This window comes from Pelophylax lessonae, assembly GCF_965119305.1.
Source record: "Pelophylax lessonae genome assembly, chromosome: 4".
Classification (NCBI taxonomy): domain Eukaryota; kingdom Metazoa; phylum Chordata; class Amphibia; order Anura; family Ranidae; genus Pelophylax; species Pelophylax lessonae.
In genome coordinates, this window is record NC_138771.1 from 263905946 (window position 1) to 263925803 (window position 19858).

Genomic DNA, 19858 nt, shown 5'->3' on the forward strand with positions numbered 1-19858 from the left:
CGCGCACTAATACTAGATTCCGATTGTATTTGTTATTTCTCATTTCCTGCATTTTTAGGTAAGGTCCCCTTCTCTTTCCATGCCTTCCTTAGCATTTTTTGTTTGAAGTTCCTTATTATGTACCCGTTTTTTCTTCTTGTCTATTGAGGAACACAGGAATTCTTAGAATTCCTAGCCTATCGGGTTATGCTGCTGCCTAAAGGAGACATGGCAACAAAAAAGCCATTGCCCTGTGAGGGTGGATGTGTTTTCTTCGGCTGTGCTGTTCTTTGTATGAAGAGATTTATGGAAGACTTTTTTGCTATCAACAGCTGCTGGTGGATTCATGATGGATATATTAAATCTTTAAAGTTTCTCCAGTCAGCCAACAGTGTTGGTGGATTCATGCTATTTAAATCCTTGAAATCTCTCTAGTTAGCCAAGAAGTAAGGGTATATTCATGTTGGATATAATAAATCTTAGAGGTTTCTTTATTCAAAGGAGCACAGATTTCCTAGTTTTATACCAGTGATCTGTGCGTTGCTATCAGGCACTTACTTTTAGCCTCTTGTCTGCAACGTAAGCTTTTACCAAACTGTTAGCTCTTCTATTAGCCATGCTGCACTGTCAGTGTCATGGAATCCCTATTGTGGGATACTTAGAGAAATTAGTAGGCAGACTTCCTCAGCCAGCAATGCCTGGATCAGGAGATTGGTTCCTACGCTCAGAGGTGTTCCAGGTCCTGTGAAGCATGTGGGGGCAGAATGTGGAATCAGTATACCTTAATCTATACTTTTCATCTCCTGATTTCCTTTGCTCTGGACTGGCCCAAATAGATGTTGCACACTCTTCTGGTAATACTCCTGGCTGAGTCTCTGTGGGCTTTGTCAGATCGTCAATATCCTTTGTCTCAAGGACTATTTTTGACATTCTACTTCACTGGCTTTAATGGCATGGCTGTTAATGCCTTGATTTTATGTGTCGGGACATCTTTGAATTTGTATTTTCTATTATGTTAACTGCTAGGAAGGCTTTATATAATGTAAGGTTTATCATTGGGCATGGATAGAATGCTGCACTTAGTATAAGGGCTTCCTCCCTAAGAGTTTCTCTGTGGGAAGAAGCCTTTTCTTCATGCAGCTGAGTCTGGATCAGTGTTTTGCTATCAGCACTTTCAAGACCCAGGTTTCTGCCCAGTCTTTCTTGTTTTAGAGACTATTGGTTTTTCACTGCTTGATTTAGACTTTTTTATTGTGTAGATCCCCCTGCAACTCTGTGGATCTGAATCTGGTGGCTTTATACTGCAAGGAATGCCTTTTTGTTTTGCATAGAGATAAGGTGGTGCTGGAGCCCAGGACTTCTATCTTGACTAATGTAGTTTTTACCTTTCACTTAAACCAGAATATTTTTCTCTTGCCCCTCTGTCTGGCATTTACAAAAAAGAACCACATCTGGAGTCTATCTCTTAGCTACTGCTTCTTCGGGAAGACTGATTCCTTTTGTATTCCAGAAGGACCCCATAAGAGCACACCAGCTTCTCTCTCCACCATCCCTAGTGACTCAGGCAGACCATCACAAAAACTTATGGTCTTAAGGATCAGGTTCCACTGTGTCCTGTAAGGGTGTGCTCTACTAGATCTATGAGTGCTCTTTTCCACATCATGTATCTGTTTGCAAGGCTATCACTTAGTCTTCTGTTATTGTTTCTTAAATTTTACCAGGCTGACATTCAGGTCTCATCTGATGCTAGCTTAGGGTGTTAGCCCTTTAGGCGACTCCCCAGTTTGCTGTTGTCTTCTCTTAGGCCTGATAGTCTTTGTTGCAATGTTGTCCTCCTCTCTATTAGACTGCTTTTAAATGTCCTGACAATTTATGAATTCTATTCTATTCTCTTAATTGACATAAAAGAAAATTGGCTGTTTGTACTCAACATAAAATCCTTTTCTTGAAACCCATTTACAGATCCTTCCCCTTGTTGTTTTTTTGCCACAAAACTGAGGCATGATGGTTTTGGGTGATATTAACCTATGCTAGCCAATGACTTTTTGTTGCCGGTATCCATTTCTCCTGTAGGCAGCAGTATAACCTGACAGTCTAAGAATTCTAAGCATCCCTGTGTCCCTCAATGTACTCCTGGAAAAGGATATTGCGGTGGTCACAAAAATCCTATTATTATGTTATGTTAACCATTACGTAATGCTGATGCATTATAAATAAAAGATACTAATAGAAATAGTAAAGAAGATAATTACAATGGCAGACAAGGAGAAATATTGATGAGACAAGCTACATATTGCTCCTTTACCTTGGTTATAATTGTACTGTGAGTACTTGTAGTTGCAAATTTTTTGTTTTGTTCACCACAGATTTAGTATTGCTTTAAACTCGCTTGTTTGGGTTCAGTATTACTAATTATTTTTTGTTATTATGGTTATAATACTACTTAAGCGACGTATATTTATCTACTTTGTATTCAAAAAGGATTTATGACAGCAGATGAACGAAAAATTTTCGACAACCTTAAATCTCCTCACCTTAAGTACTGGGTACCAGTCGTCTGGTTTGGAAATTTAGCTTCAAAGGCCAGGTCTGCTGGAAGAATTCATGACAGCGTTGATCTTCAGTTAATGCTTAATGTGAGTCAGAAAGCGAATACAGATATGGGCTATTCCTGAGCATGTGCTGAATTAGTGAACCAATAATATGTAAGTGCATTTTGTGTGATTCCTGACTGACTTTTTCCTTGTGAGCAGTAAGTACAAAATCTAGCTTTGCTTGGTGGAAGCTTGGTTGCATGGGGATACATCCTTGCATTTGCCCAATAATCATTTTATCTTCTCCAGCAATGTCCAGTTCTAATTGTAAAAATACTTTGTGTGCCTAATAATTACATTTTGCTGTTTTAAAGTAATAATAACTACTGCTTCCAGACACAAAATATTTCTATTGTTACACATAGAATTTTCTGGGCTGTTAGGCTATGCTCCTGCTATATGCCACATTTTATTTAGCAGTGCTGATGTCAACTTTTTCTTTGATATGTATGAATAAATCAAGTTTTCCTGAAAATGTTGATCCCTAAATGGCTGAAAAAAATCCCAGATATCAAAAGAAAGTTAGCAAATTGGCCAGTTACTAGTAAGCAAGTGGATATGATAATCCGAAGATTGTCAAACTTAAACTGAATTAGAAAAGACATATTCAGTTATATTCTCATAGAGAATATGTAATAAGCTCACTGCACGTGAAATGCATCAGAAAGAGGAGTTCAGATGGTTTGCTGTGCATTGGATGCTTTTTACTCTGGAATGCTACTCGCATTTCTGGTTGTCATTGCTCATAGAGAATTGTACTAGAAGTGTACTGCTTGTATTTTTAACCACTTGCCTACTGTGCACTTAAACCCCCTTCCCATCCAGGCCAATTTTTAGCTTTCAGCGCTCTCACACTTTGAAGGACAATTGCGCGGTCATGATACACTGTACCCATATGAAATTTTTATCATTTTTTTCACACAAATAGAGCTTTCTTTTGGTGGTATTTAATCATCTCTGGGTTTTTTATTTTTACAAAAAAAAAGAAAAAAGACAGAAAATTTTGAAAAAAAAAAAAAGTTTTTCTTATTTTCTGCGAGTAAATTTTGAAAATAAAATTTTCTCCTTCACTGATGTGCGCTGATGAGGCGGCACTGATGGGCACTGATAGGCTGCACTGATGGGCACTGATGAGGTGGCACTTATGGGCACTGATGAGGTGGCACTTATGGGCACTGATGAGGAGGTACTAATATGCCGCACTGATGAGCACTGATAGGCAGCACTGATAGGCAGCACTGAGAGGTGGCACTGATGGGCACTGATAGGTGGCACTGATGGGCACTGGCAGATGGCACTGATGGACACTGACGGGTGGCACTGATGAGCACTGATGGGCGGCACTGATGAGCACTGATGGGCGGCACTGATGAGCACTGATGGGCAGCACCATCAGTGCCCACACTCAGTGCCCATAGTGCTGCCAGTCAGTGCTCATCAGTGCCTAGATGAGCAGGCACTGATGGGCACTGACTGGCAGCACTATGGGCACTGATTGTGGGCATTGATGGGGGGCACTGATGGCGGGCACTGTGGGCACTTTGTGTATGTTTTTTTTACCTCTAGTAATCAGGGCACTGGTGATCGGTGCCCTGATTACATTCCTGTGTGTCCCCGGCGGCTGACAGCTCTCCTCCTTCCTCACACTGCAAGCTCTGTGTGAGGAAGGAGCGCTGGCGATGAGAGATGATCTCATATGTTTACATATGAGATCATCTCTCATTGGACGGTCCGATCACGTGGTGAATGGCCGAGACACAGCAGTGGGAGGGGGGAGGGGGAGGGGGGTGGGGCCAAGCTGCAGCTCTATGTGACTTATTGACGGATAGATGAGGTGGACCCAATAGTCATGAAACTCAAGTTGAAATGTATCTGGTTTATTGTATAGAACCAATATACAAAAGTAAAACAACATGAATGTTTGACATACACAAAACAGAACATGGTCATACAAATATATTAAAATGTCTCATAACAGTAATAATATGCACATCAATACAAATGTCTGTCTTTTGATTGTTGTGCATATTATTACTGTTATGAGACATTTTAATATATTTGTATGACCATGTTCTGTTTTCTGTATGTCAAACATTCATGTTTTTTTACTTTTGTATATTGGTTCTATACAATAAACCAGATAAATTTCAACTTGAGTTTCATGACTATTGGGTCCACCTCATCTAAAGTCCCGTGGGCAATCTTCTCCTTTTTTATATGTATTCAATTGGGATGGAGGTGTACTCAATATGAAATGACAGTTTAGGTCCATTTCATTTTTTTTTTGCTTTTATTGACGGATAGAGTGGGGCTCAGGAACAAGCACGCACCAGTGCCCCATAGCAAGCGGCTTGCTATTGGGGGCACTAATCAAGAGGGAGGAGCCAGGAGCATTGGCAGGGGACCTGAGAAGAAGAGGATCGGACTGCTCTGTGTAAAACCTTTGCAAGGGGCAGGTAAGTATAACAGTGTTATTTAAAGAAAAACAAAGGAACCATTATTATCACTTTAACTATGGGTCCAGGTGCACACAACAGGCATAAATAAGCAGTTTCTACAGATAGTGCTTGTTCTTTGTTTCAAATAAAAACAACATCCTTTCTGAAGGGTTATGTACTGTATTTGATGAGTAGCCTACAAAAATGCTATTAACTTATTAGCTGGTACGATGTGTGCTTTACCCCAGGAGATGAACCGGTACCGGTCCTGGTGTGGTCTCCTATTTGGCTACGACTGGGTTGGCATTCCTCTGGTGTATACACAGGTAAATGCATGTTTTAAGGACATGTAAAGTCTGTTTTAGGTATGCATGTGATAGGTGATAGACATCAGATAGATGTATGTATAATGTAAAAATATATGTGTGCATGGGTGTAGCCTTATATGCTCAATTCTAAATTCCTGCTTTGCAATTACGAAACAGTGGTATTGGTTTACAGCTCCTTATCATAATGCAACTCTATAGCAGGGTATATACAGAGTTTTTTTTTTCCAACCACCAGATTGAACAAAAAAAACTCACAGATCCCTGTATCCACACAACAATATGGATGCAGGGATCTCCCCTGCTGCACTATTGTTTTCTGACCATTGGCTGCATGTGCTGATCGAATGCTGGTTTTCTAGCAGGACTGTCCGACAGAAGCCAGTCTAATGACCGGCTTCTGTTGAACAGAGAGCGGTATACAGAGCGAATTTCAGTATGTGTATACCCTACTTATGCATTGCCAGCTTAGGTAAATAAATACATTCCCTGTGTTGCTAATTTATTATCTCAACAGTTGTTAGGAAGGGAACTAGTATGATTGTGTAAGTGTAAGAAGTGTAAGCATGTATAAATGTTAAAGTCACATGAAAAAAGACTGCAATCTAAAAAATACTTCTACAAATATTAATCGTATGTGCTGACTAGAAGTACATTATAAATAGAAAAGAGCTGCGCTAATTGATACTGTTTGATATGAGATCAAATAGGTGTACAATAATGAACCAAAATTTATGACATTCAATAAATAACATTCAATAAAAGTCCATCAGACGATGATGTCCCAATACAGTAATAGGGAGCAAGCAGAGAGTGTCCGGTGTAGAAAGGAATCCTCCACCAAATCAATGTGTCTAAAACCACATTACGTGCTGCATGCAAAGGGCTCACACCAGGCTTAAACAAGGAAGAAAGCCGCTCAGGTGCAAGTTCAGCACTCGGTGCAGGTCAGATCCGCCATCCAAGCATATAGACATCCAAAAGAGAGAGACCGCACTCGAGAGATGTTAAATAAAAATCCTTAGGACTCCTTTATTCTCCATAAATCCAACAGACAGCAGACAGACAGTGCAATACACGGACAGACGTGTCGGGTTGACGCGTTTCACGATAAAAATCGCTTACTCATAACCACACACCTTGAGACTGTGGATGCCAGCAACCTTTTGTAGATAAACCAAGTAAAAGGTGGATAGGAATGTAATTGCTTACACCCTGAGTTAATTGATACGAGAAGGCACACAGCTGTTCATTTAGCAGTCCACAATCTCAAGCTGAAGACATTTGATTACAAAACATGTCTCCCTCCTTGCAGGGGGAGGGAGGAGGGTACATACAAACAATATAAAAACACATGTTTTAATAGAAAAAATACATATAAATACATGTATATATATATAGCGGGCTGAAAGAGTCAAAGAAATGTAACAAGCAACACATGACATGTATACTTATAGGGCTTGTCCTCTGGTAGTCAATAATAGCTACATAAAAATTGTCTTTATCCAAAAGTAATTATTGGAAAAGAGTTTCTCCAAGTGATCCATCGGCAACGGTGTAGGGTCGGTACAATAAAATATAAATGAAGAGACACAAGTATCCATATGAATAAAGATCTCTTGTCCATAAATGTTGCCTGTGAAAAACTGAAAAATAGAAAAACACATTGCCGAAGCAGTGAAAAAAGGAAAATTGTATTATACAGAAGTATAAATAAGTGAACGTATCAATGAATGGAGAAAAAATGGAGAAAAAATGAAGTAAAATAAGTATAAAGGTATGAGCATAAAAGCTTCCAATGATACACATGTGTACATAAGATTGTGAATAATATATGGTCATGTGATCAAAAATAGCGTGAAGATGTGGTGACATTATAAAAAACATGATGTGTTAAAGAAATGATGAAAATGTGGACAAAAATATGTCAACCAAAAATGCGAGCCTGGTTTCACTTGTGGAATATTAATTAAAAAATAATAATGATAATAAATGAAACCTGGCATATGGGGTAAATGTGAGGATAAAAGATAAAAGATAAAATGAAAGTATGACGCTATACAAAGAATTTTTTTTATATATATAAAAAAGTACGTGTAGGTGAATAATGTGAAAAAGGAGAGTGAGTGATATAAAATTTAAAACAAATTTAAAACAAATAATGATTGGATGAAAATATAATATAGAAGTTATTATGTAGGAAAAAATGACACCAGAGGACAGACACCTACGAAAACAGCCCGTATATAAATTGTATAAAATCTACATTGACACCGATCACTAATATATGAAGTAATGTAAGGTAATATAATGTGGTTAGATTAGTATCCACATAAATAATGCAAAGAGAAGGCGCGATCATGGGGACCAAAAAACATATATGAAAAAAATATATATAAAAAAATATATATAAAAAAAAATATTATAAACATGTTATTAGAACGTCCCATGGTCGCACTGTGCTCATAGCATACAGGAACTGATGCATATATCAAAAAACCACAGATGAATAATCAAAAATGACAAATGAATATAAATATGAACAAAATTAAACATGATATGGGTGCATCCATAGTAAAGTCCTGTAGAGCAGAAAAATATATAAATGAATAGAATCTATGATCGGTGTCAATGAAGTGGGAAACAACCCCAACCATGGAATATTAAAACCTGAAAATTCAATAGTGTGACACTCAGACACTCAATGAAAGACAACAACAATATGCAGCCAAGGTATAAGAATATGCATATATATGGCCCATTGGAAACTAGTTGCCTAGGAGACACGACGACCACAACAATATCAACTGGTACATAGTAAATGGTCAAATGTGTATCAATATAGGATGAAGCTATGACCAGAGGAGAGTAAAAGGCAAAAAGCAAAAAACAAAAGATAAAAAAGGGGAAAGTTCAAAACTCAATGAACTTACGGATACACTCCAAGACGGAGAAACACATGTAGAACAGCAAATTTGGAGGCAAACAAGACGGTCTATAGGAGGATCAAAACCACCCAAGGACCGTGTTGTATTGCAAATAATGCGAGCATAATCCGAATTCTGAGGTGGAGTTCATAGATATAATTACATGTGCAAATAGAGACAATCAACCATATATATGCATATTAACTGGAATTAGGTAATATTACACAAGTAGGGAAAAAGAAGGGGAAACTCACTCATAAAAATGAGTGACGTCCCATTCGAAGTTAAGTCCCTGCGGTATACGAGTTTGTAATCTAAAAATCCAAGAGACTTCTTTCTTACACAACAGGTGAAATATATCTCCGCCCCTGATAGGTTTAGTGATGCGCTCTATAACTTGGACCTGTACCAAGGTGGCATCCCCTCCATGATGATTATTAAAGTGACGTGCCACATTCGTGGACTTTAATAGTCGAATGTCACTTAGATGCTCTCTGAACCTATCTTTCAATCTGCGGGTAGTCCTACCCACATATTGTATTAAACAGGCTTTACAGGTTATAAGATATACAACATACTGTGTATTACAGTTAAAAAACTTATCCATATGGAAGATCTTTTTATTAGCAGAAGAGGTGAAAACACTCTTTTGAATAATGTGGGGACAGGTGACACAGTCGGTCATGCCGCATTTGTAATTACCCCTGCAGTGTAGCCAAGTTAAGGACTGGTTATAATTTTTTTTGTTGGATTGATATAGGCTAGGGGATAACGAGTTACCTAGAGTTGTTGCCCTTTTTGCCACTATATTGACCCCTTCGTTTAGAAAATTGGCACAGATATCGTCAGTGCTCAGAAGTGGTAAATGTTTGTAAATAATAGCTTTGACTTTCTGAAACTCCAAACTATAGGGAAGGGATAGTGTGATGGAAGGAACTGGTCTGGTAAATTTGGTACATGTATTGGATTTTTTGTTTGCTTTATATTTGGCATGTTTGTGGGACATGAGATCACGGGTTTTAACCCGATAGTCTCTGGAATTAGAGGATCTATTATTGTCCAAAAGGTCACTGCGGTCACTGTTAAGGGCTATGATGTAAGCTCTATCAATCATCCATCTCGGATATCCCCGGGCAAGAAACCTAGTTTGTAGGGAAACAGCCTCCAATTTGAAATCTGAGATGTTACTGCATATCCTGCGTAATCGTAGAAACTGTCCCACAGGTATTCCTTTGACTGTGTGTATAGGATGACTGGATTTAGCATGTAAAAGACTGTTCCCTGAAAGTGGTTTTCTATACAAATTAGTAATGACTTTGTCATTAGAGTGGCTCAGGGCAACATCCAGGAACTCAATTCTATCTGGACTACTATGTCCCGTAAATTTAAGGTTCAGAGAGTTGTTGTTAAGGTATCCCAGGAATGCCTCTATACTGACGTCCCGATGGCAGACAAAGATCAGATCGTCAATGTATCTAAGAAACAGAGCGATCTGATCTCTGAAGGGATTTCCACCTCCAAAGATGTGGGGTCTCTCCCACCAGCCCATATAAAGGTTGGCGAGAGAGGGGGAGAACTTAGCTCCCATCGCTGCCCCACATCTTTGGAGGTAGAAATCCCCGTCGAATGAAAAGTAATTATGTGTCAGAAGAAAATTTAGCACTTCAAGGATATAAGCTTGAACATCAGTGGTAAGATTGGTACTCTGCGATAAAGTAATTTTAATAGCCTGTAGTGCCAGACTGTGAGGTATAGACGAGTACAGGCTCGTTACATCGCATGTGATCCATACATAATGTTCCTTCCATACAAAATCATCCATGACATTCAATAAATGTTTGGTGTCTTTCAAGAAACCTGGAAGATTTTGAACTAGATATTGTAGTTGCCCGTCCAACCATTCCCCAAGTTTCTCACAAAGGGACCCGATACCTGAGACAATGGGTCGTCCCAGGACCGGATCTAAACCCTTGTGGACCTTTGGGAGATGGTGGAAAATGGGCGTAATGGGAAACTCTGGAACCAGCTTATCAATATCCTTAGTGGAAAAAATACCTAAAAAGACACCTTCCTCTATCAAGGCTGTAAGCTCTTTTTTGAAGCTATTGGTGGGATCACCTTTTAAGAGGAGATATGTAGACGTATCTCCAAGCTGTCTAAGAGCTTCTTGTTTGTACATCTCACTATCCAATACGACCACTGCTCCCCCTTTATCAGCATTTCTGATGACAATAGACTTATCCCCTTTAAGGGATTTCAAAGATTCCCTTTCCTTAATGGTAAGATTGTCTACAGATTTAGAAATGGTGGATGGAGTGGTAGCCGCCAGTGCAAAGAGATCTTTTTCTACCAATTTCTGGAATAAATCCATGACGGGAGATCTAGATTGTATTGGATAGAAATTGGAGGAGGTAGATGTAACAATTTTCTTGGTTTCTTCTGTATCTGCACCATGTATAAATTCGTTGTTTTCAGCCGCCAAATCCTCCAATTCAATTATGGCACATATTTCCCGAAATGTATATCACGGAGATGCAAGCAAAAACAAGGAAGAAAGCCGCTCAGGTGCAAGTTCAGCACTCGGTGCAGGTCAGATCCGCCATCCAAGCATAAGTCTATTGTCATCAGAAATGCTGATAAAGGGGGAGCAGTGGTCGTATTGGATAGTAAGATGTACAAACAAGAAGCTCTTAGACAGCTTGGAGATACGTCTACATATCTCCTCTTAAAAGGTGATCCCACCAATAGCTTCAAAAAAGAGCTTACAGCCTTGATAGAGGAAGGTGTCTTTTTAGGTATTTTTTCCACTAAGGATATTGATAAGCTGGTTCCAGAGTTTCCCATTACGCCCATTTTCCACCATCTCCCAAAGGTCCACAAGGGTTTAGATCCGGTCCTGGGACGACCCATTGTCTCAGGTATCGGGTCCCTTTGTGAGAAACTTGGGGAATGGTTGGACGGGCAACTACAATATCTAGTTCAAAATCTTCCAGGTTTCTTGAAAGACACCAAACATTTATTGAATGTCATGGATGATTTTGTATGGAAGGAACATTATGTATGGATCACATGCGATGTAACGAGCCTGTACTCGTCTATACCTCACAGTCTGGCACTACAGGCTATTAAAATTACTTTATCGCAGAGTACCAATCTTACCACTGATGTTCAAGCTTATATCCTTGAAGTGCTAAATTTTCTTCTGACACATAATTACTTTTCATTCGACGGGGATTTCTACCTCCAAAGATGTGGGGCAGCGATGGGAGCTAAGTTCTCCCCCTCTCTCGCCAACCTTTATATGGGCTGGTGGGAGAGACCCCACATCTTTGGAGGTGGAAATCCCTTCAGAGATCAGATCGCTCTGTTTCTTAGATACATTGACGATCTGATCTTTGTCTGCCATCGGGACGTCAGTATAGAGGCATTCCTGGGATACCTTAACAACAACTCTCTGAACCTTAAATTTACGGGACATAGTAGTCCAGATAGAATTGAGTTCCTGGATGTTGCCCTGAGCCACTCTAATGACAAAGTCATTACTAATTTGTATAGAAAACCACTTTCAGGGAACAGTCTTTTACATGCTAAATCCAGTCATCCTATACACACAGTCAAAGGAATACCTGTGGGACAGTTTCTACGATTACGCAGGATATGCAGTAACATCTCAGATTTCAAATTGGAGGCTGTTTCCCTACAAACTAGGTTTCTTGCCCGGGGATATCCGAGATGGATGATTGATAGAGCTTACATCATAGCCCTTAACAGTGACCGCAGTGACCTTTTGGACAATAATAGATCCTCTAATTCCAGAGACTATCGGGTTAAAACCCGTGATCTCATGTCCCACAAACATGCCAAATATAAAGCAAACAAAAAATCCAATACATGTACCAAATTTACCAGACCAGTTCCTTCCATCACACTATCCCTTCCCTATAGTTTGGAGTTTCAGAAAGTCAAAGCTATTATTTACAAACATTTACCACTTCTGAGCACTGACGATATCTGTGCCAATTTTCTAAACGAAGGGGTCAATATAGTGGCAAAAAGGGCAACAACTCTAGGTAACTCGTTATCCCCTAGCCTATATCAATCCAACAAAAAAAATTATAACCAGTCCTTAACTTGGCTACACTGCAGGGGTAATTACAAATGCGGCATGACCGACTGTGTCACCTGTCCCCACATTATTCAAAAGAGTGTTTTCACCTCTTCTGCTAATAAAAAGATCTTCCATATGGATAAGTTTTTTAACTGTAATACACAGTATGTTGTATATCTTATAACCTGTAAAGCCTGTTTAATACAATATGTGGGTAGGACTACCCGCAGATTGAAAGATAGGTTCAGAGAGCATCTAAGTGACATTCGACTATTAAAGTCCACGAATGTGGCACGTCACTTTAATAATCATCATGGAGGGGATGCCACCTTGGTACAGGTCCAAGTTATAGAGCGCATCACTAAACCTATCAGGGGCGGAGATATATTTCACCTGTTGTGTAAGAAAGAAGTCTCTTGGATTTTTAGATTACAAACTCGTATACCGCAGGGACTTAACTTCGAATGGGACGTCACTCATTTTTATGAGTGAGTTTCCCCTTCTTTTTCCCTACTTGTGTAATATTACCTAATTCCAGTTAATATGCATATATATGGTTGATTGTCTCTATTTGCACATGTAATTATATCTATGAACTCCACCTCAGAATTCGGATTATGCTCGCATTATTTGCAATACAACACGGTCCTTGGGTGGTTTTGATCCTCCTATAGACCGTCTTGTTTGCCTCCAAATTTGCTGTTCTACATGTGTTTCTCCGTCTTGGAGTGTATCCGTAAGTTCATTGAGTTTTGAACTTTCCCCTTTTTTTATCTTTTGTTTTTTGCTTTTTGCCTTTTACTCTCCTCTGGTCATAGCTTCATCCTATATTGATACACATTTGACCATTTACTATGTACCAGTTGATATTGTTGTGGTCGTCGTGTCTCCTAGGCAACTAGTTTCCAATGGGCCATATATATGCATATTCTTATACCTTGGCTGCATATTGTTGTTGTCTTTCATTGAGTGTCTGAGTGTCACACTATTGAATTTTCAGGTTTTAATATTCCATGGTTGGGGTTGTTTCCCACTTCATTGACACCGATCATAGATTCTATTCATTTATATATTTTTCTGCTCTACAGGACTTTACTATGGATGCACCCATATCATGTTTAATTTTGTTCATATTTATATTCATTTGTCATTTTTGATTATTCATCTGTGGTTTTTTGATATATGCATCAGTTCCTGTATGCTATGAGCACAGTGCGACCATGGGACGTTCTAATAACATGTTTATAATATTTTTTTTTATATATATTTTTTTATATATATTTTTTTCATATATGTTTTTTGGTCCCCATGATCGCGCCTTCTCTTTGCATTATTTATGTGGATACTAATCTAACCACATTATATTACCTTACATTACTTCATATATTAGTGATCGGTGTCAATGTAGATTTTATACAATTTATATACGGGCTGTTTTCGTAGGTGTCTGTCCTCTGGTGTCATTTTTTCCTACATAATAACTTCTATATTATATTTTCATCCAATCATTATTTGTTTTAAATTTGTTTTAAATTTTATATCACTCACTCTCCTTTTTCACATTATTCACCTACACGTACTTTTTTATATATATAAAAAAAATTCTTTGTATAGCGTCATACTTTCATTTTATCTTTTATCTTTTATCCTCACATTTACCCCATATGCCAGGTTTCATTTATTATCATTATTATTTTTTAATTAATATTCCACAAGTGAAACCAGGCTCGCATTTTTGGTTGACATATTTTTGTCCACATTTTCATCATTTCTTTAACACATCATGTTTTTTATAATGTCACCACATCTTCACGCTATTTTTGATCACATGACCATATATTATTCACAATCTTATGTACACATGTGTATCATTGGAAGCTTTTATGCTCATACCTTTATACTTATTTTACTTCATTTTTTCTCCATTTTTTCTCCATTCATTGATACGTTCACTTATTTATACTTCCGTATAATACAATTTTCCTTTTTTCACTGCTTCGGCAATGTGTTTTTCTATTTTTCAGTTTTTCACAGGCAACATTTATGGACAAGAGATCTTTATTCATATGGATACTTGTGTCTCTTCATTTATATTTTATTGTACCGACCCTACACCGTTGCCGATGGATCACTTGGAGAAACTCTTTTCCAATAATTACTTTTGGATAAAGACAATTTTTATGTAGCTATTATTGACTACCAGAGGACAAGCCCTATAAGTATACATGTCATGTGTTGCTTGTTACATTTCTTTGACTCTTTCAGCCCGCTATATATATATACATGTATTTATATGTATTTTTTCTATTAAAACATGTGTTTTTATATTGTTTGTATGTACCCTCCTCCCTCCCCCTGCAAGGAGGGAGACATGTTTTGTAATCAAATGTCTTCAGCTTGAGATTGTGGACTGCTAAATGAACAGCTGTGTGCCTTCTCGTATCAATTAACTCAGGGTGTAAGCAATTACATTCCTATCCACCTTTTACTTGGTTTATCTACAAAAGGTTGCTGGCATCCACAGTCTCAAGGTGTGTGGTTATGAGTAAGCGATTTTTATCGTGAAACGCGTCAACCCGACACGTCTGTCCGTGTATTGCCCGTGTCTGTCTGCTGTCTGTTGGATTTATGGAGAATAAAGGAGTCCTAAGGATTTTTATTTAACATCTCTCGAGTGCGGTCTCTCTCTTTTGGATGTCTCACACCAGGCTTACCAGAGCTCAATATAGTGTAGGCATATATCATAGATATTCAACGATGGATCCACTCAAGAGACTGGCACCTCTTCCCAGCTGATCCCGTGACCACTCTTAGCGCAGCAGGAAGCTACACTATGCACCAACACCATGGTATTCATCGTTGAATATCTATGATATATGCCTACACTATATTGAGCTCTGGTAAGCCTGGTGTGAGCCCTTTGCATGCAGCACGTAATGTGGTTTTAGACACATTGATTTGGTGGAGGATTCCTTTCTACACCGGACACTCTCTGCTTGCTCCCTATTACTGTATTGGGACATCATCGTCTGATGGACTTTTATTGAATGTTATTTATTGAATGTCATAAATTTTGGTTCATTATTGTACACCTATTTGATCTCATATCAAACAGTATCAATTAGCGCAGCTCTTTTCTATTTATTTCTATTTTAGTGACTCCTACTACAGCTGCAGCTTTTTGTTTAGGCTTAGCGCGGTTATTATCTTTATATCTAGAAGTACATTATACTTTCTAATTGTGCAACGCTTTGCATACAGTTAACACGAATCCACACCACTGTATGCTTTTTAGGTAGTAACTCTTGCAGTATATACTTTCTTCTTCGCCTGTATAATCGGACGTCAGTTCTTAGACCCTGAACAAGGCTATGCAGCACATGAATTGGACCTCTACATTCCAGTTTTCACTCTGCTTCAGTTCTTTTTCTATGCAGGCTGGTTAAAGGTGAATTCTCTCTCTCTACTTCTCTCTGTCTATGTTTATACATTATGCATGCTTGTCTATCTATAGATAATGCAAAGATATTAGACTTGGGCAGGTGTTTCATAACCATATGAGAGCATGTTTCTGAATAACTGCTTTTATAGAAAAAGGTGGTTTCCATCTACAGTAATATAATGACCAGTATAGCAGGCTACACTAATTTACACATGTAGCATGGCTCCCAACTTCCTAAGATGGGAAAGAGGGACACCTTTTAGCAAAATGTATGTAGGCAAAGGCCACATCCTTGCCACATCCCATGTTACATGGAGAATTATTACACAAAAAATGATTGCTTAAATCAGGGCCAGTTTACTTTTGTGATTATGGTCAAAGGGAGTAGAAAATGCATCAGACTTGGTGGTCAGCAGGGGTAAAATAATTACATACCACCTGTGGGCAGTAGGGGGGGTTAGTGGGATGAATAATCTCCATCATCGGTGTTAGTGAGAGGTATAGTGTCCTGTCTTTGGTATCAGTGTGAGGGATAGTGCCACATCATTTGTATTAGTAGGAGGAAAAGTGTCCCATTATTGGTATCAGTAGGAGGAATAGTGTCCCATCATTGGTGTCAGTGGGAGGAATAGTGCCCCATCTATGGTGTCCGTAGAATGAATAGTGCTCCATGTTTGGTGTCAGTGGAAGGAATAGTGCCCCATTGTTGTTGTCAGTGGTAATATTGCCTTTTTTCAGTGGGAGGAATAGTGCCCTAAGGGCCAGATAAAGGCAACCAAATGGTCACATCCGGCCAATGGGCCGCAGTTTAGAGACCACTGGTTTAACCACTTTACCACCGGAGGATTTTGCTGTTTTCCGTCCAGGCCACTTTTTGCGATTCGGCGCTGTGCGACTTCAACTGACAATTGGGCGGTCGTGCGACGCCGTACCCAAACGAAATTTACGTCATTTTTTTCCCACAAACAGAGCTTTCTTTTGGTGGTATTTGATCACCTGTGCGATTTTTACTTTTTGCGCTATAAACAAAAAAAGAGCGTTTATTTTGAAAAAATAACAATATTTTTAACATTTTTTTATATGAAATTCCCCCCAAAAAAGATGTAAAAACCAATTTTTTTAAAAATTTTTGGCCAATTTGTTTTATGCTACATATGTTTGGTAAAAAAAATCGCAATAAGCGTATTTTGATTGGTTTGCGCAAAAGTTATTGCGTTTACTAACAAAGGGAAAGATTTCTGTAATTTTTGGTGTTTTTTTTTTTAACGCGTAATGGCGGCGATCTGCGATTTTTTTTGCGGGACTGCGACATTGCGGCGGACAGATCGGACCCTTGACTGACATTTTTGACACTTTTGGGGGTACCAGTGACATTACTGCAGTAATCAGTGCTATATATATGCACTGTTACTGTAAAAATGACACTGGCAGGTAAGGGGTTAATTTTATTGGAGAGGGAGGGGTTAATGTATGCCTGGTGCTTACTGACGTGTAGGGGGGGAGGTGACTGAGTGAGTCATGGACAGATCGGATGTCCAGCTATGCTGAACAGTCCGATCTGTCACTCCCTGTCACTATGGAGATCCGCCCGCTGTGTTTACACACAGCGGGCGGATCTCCAGACTCGATCCCCGACGATCGGGTAAGAGCAGCGGCGATCGCCGCTGCTCCTCCCTTGGCCCGACTCCCGCTGTGAATGAAAACAGCGGCCGCCCAGAAGGGGGAGTGTCTGACGACGTAGTACTACGTCGTCAGACGATAACGAGCCACTCTGCCGCAGTAATATTACTGTGAGCAGTCGTAAAGTGGTTAAGTAAACAAGAATTTTTTTACCACTACTATTCCTTTATACTGGCTTTTGAAACTTACAAAGGCAACAATTTTTGAAATTGAATGAAAGGTACAGCACTGTAAACCACTTGTAGCACCCTCCTAGATAGGCTACTAGGATGTCAGGCAAATTTAGTTCTATTTTGGCTCCTCTGTAATCATTGTAGCCACTATTGACTTCTTTGTGCTTCCCTAGATTTCACAGGTTGCAGGTTTGATTATCAATCCCCCGGCTTGTGGACAATTCCAGAACATAGGTCAGGGAGAGACAAATAGGTGTACAGTTTGAATATTTATTGAGTGCCAGCCATTTCCTGGGGGAAATGTGCCCAGTAGATGGCAGGGGAGAACATAAATAGTCTGGGGTCTGGAGCTGCTGGGTTCTTGTCCTGCTGGAGAAGTTCCATAGCCTCAGAGGCTGCTGCTCCTCTGAGGATGTTCCACTGGACAATGGTTTTGCTGGTATTCATCGAGATCCAAGCTGCAGCAAAGCTGGGGGGGGGGGGGAGAGCTATTCCTGAGTATCTTTGGAGCTAGCTAAAGGACTTCACCTAAAGATCAGGTTTGGAGAGGTTACTGAAGACTGCTTGATGGAAGCATTAACCTCTTCTTCACTGAAGAGCGTCCAGTGGAAACTGGGAGTGAGTAGCTATCATGCAGCCAAAAAGACCCTGGAGGAAGCTAGGAACTGTGCAGTTGTCCTGTGACATAGAAATGTCCGGTGGAACCTGTTAAGTCTTAAGCTGTCCTGTGGCATTGTGAGTAATGACCTGAGCTCAAGATCCTGGTGACTGTGTGCTGTTTGACTTTTGGGGTAATAAGTTTCAGTGGTAACTCTTACGGAGACAGCTCTTACAGGGGTTTAGTTCTGCCCATTACCCTTGGTCACTGGCCTAAAGATTGTTCAGGGAAGTCTAGCCCAGTGAAGTGTGTCTTCCTGCTACTACGCAGGGTTCCTGGAGTATCCCATATGACTCTACCCCCTCTCCTGTTTAAAGTTCTTTAATCAATAAATTATAAAAAGACAACACATAGACTGTGTATTGGAGCCAGACATGAATGGACTGTTGCTTGGGTGATTGGTGGCCTCTGCACTGTTTTGGGAAGAACCAGTTCTTGCCAGCAGCCCCTTTAGGGATAGCATTCACATTTTATACAGGTAAATGCATCAGACCAAAATGAGGGACACGTGAGGAGGGAAGAGTGACAGAAGGACTTTATTCCAAAAGAAGGACAGTGCCTCCAAATCAGGGACAGTTGGGAGCTATATAGTAGCACAGCCATGAAATATACATGTAGCATAGTACTATGCTATAATTGTTAACAAATGTAAGCCTCAAAAACAGTTTGTTTTCATTGTATTTTTATTTTAGGTGGCTGAGCAGCTAATTAACCCTTTTGGAGAAGATGATGATGACTTTGAAACTAACTGGTGTATAGACAGAAATTTACAGGTTAGCAATTTTGCATGATTTTTTTTTAGATCTGAGAAAACTCTCCAGACTGTGCTGAAATACAGTTATACAGCCTATGAAAGGTGATATTATTCTGAATGATAAAATTATAAAAAAAAAATCTACCATGGAAGGAGACAGCACACAATTAATGGTGTTCTGAATTGGAGGTTCTATATGTAGCATTATAGGATTGCATTGACTTAAGATTTATAACCACTTTATGGATTGTAAGGCTTATGTGACTTTTTTATGTGATGTAAGAATTATTTTTAAATTACTCCTCCAGCACAACAGTATTCATAAAACATGGCCTTTATAATGGTACCTGTGAGTGACTTACTTACATTGTATTATTAGAATTAAAATTGGAAACAGTGACCACAAGTCAATTTGTTTCAGGAAAGTGACCACAGGTCAGTTCGTTTCAGAAAACAGTTACCACAGGTCAATTCATTTCAGTATAAATCACAGAAATAGGAATCATAAGGGTAATACAAAGACTGAACTTCAAAAGAGCCAACTTCCCTAAACTGCACTCTATGCTAGATAATATTAAATGGGATAGAATCCTGGGAACAAAGAACACTGAGGAAAAATGGGAGTGCTTTGAGAATATACTTAATAAGGGTTCTGGCCAGTTCATTTCGACAGGGTATAAGTTTAAAAGAGCTAAAATAAACCCTGGGTGGCTAAACTCCAGTATAAAAATGCATATAAAAACAAAAGAAAAGGCCTTCAAGAAATACAAAGCTGAGGG

General features: G+C 39.2%; 1 protein-coding gene across 5 annotated transcripts in view; it reads left to right on the forward strand.

The window, feature by feature from the left end:
• The window catches only part of BEST3 (bestrophin 3), a gene marked incomplete at its 3' end in the record, with an annotated part of 88543 nt that overhangs the window by 63678 nt on the left and 5007 nt on the right, over positions 1 to 19858 (forward strand). For 4 of the 5 annotated variants that reach the window (XM_082256855.1, XM_082256852.1, XM_082256851.1 and 1 more), the window contains 4 exons: positions 2461 to 2615; positions 5260 to 5337; positions 15668 to 15820; positions 19018 to 19098. In XM_082256855.1, coding sequence (XP_082112981.1) covers positions 2461 to 2615; positions 5260 to 5337; positions 15668 to 15820; positions 19018 to 19098 — 467 coding nt within the window. The remainder of the gene's footprint in view (positions 1 to 2460; positions 2616 to 5259; positions 5338 to 15667; positions 15821 to 19017; positions 19099 to 19858) is intronic. The other variant, XM_082256853.1, reaches the window with a different exon arrangement.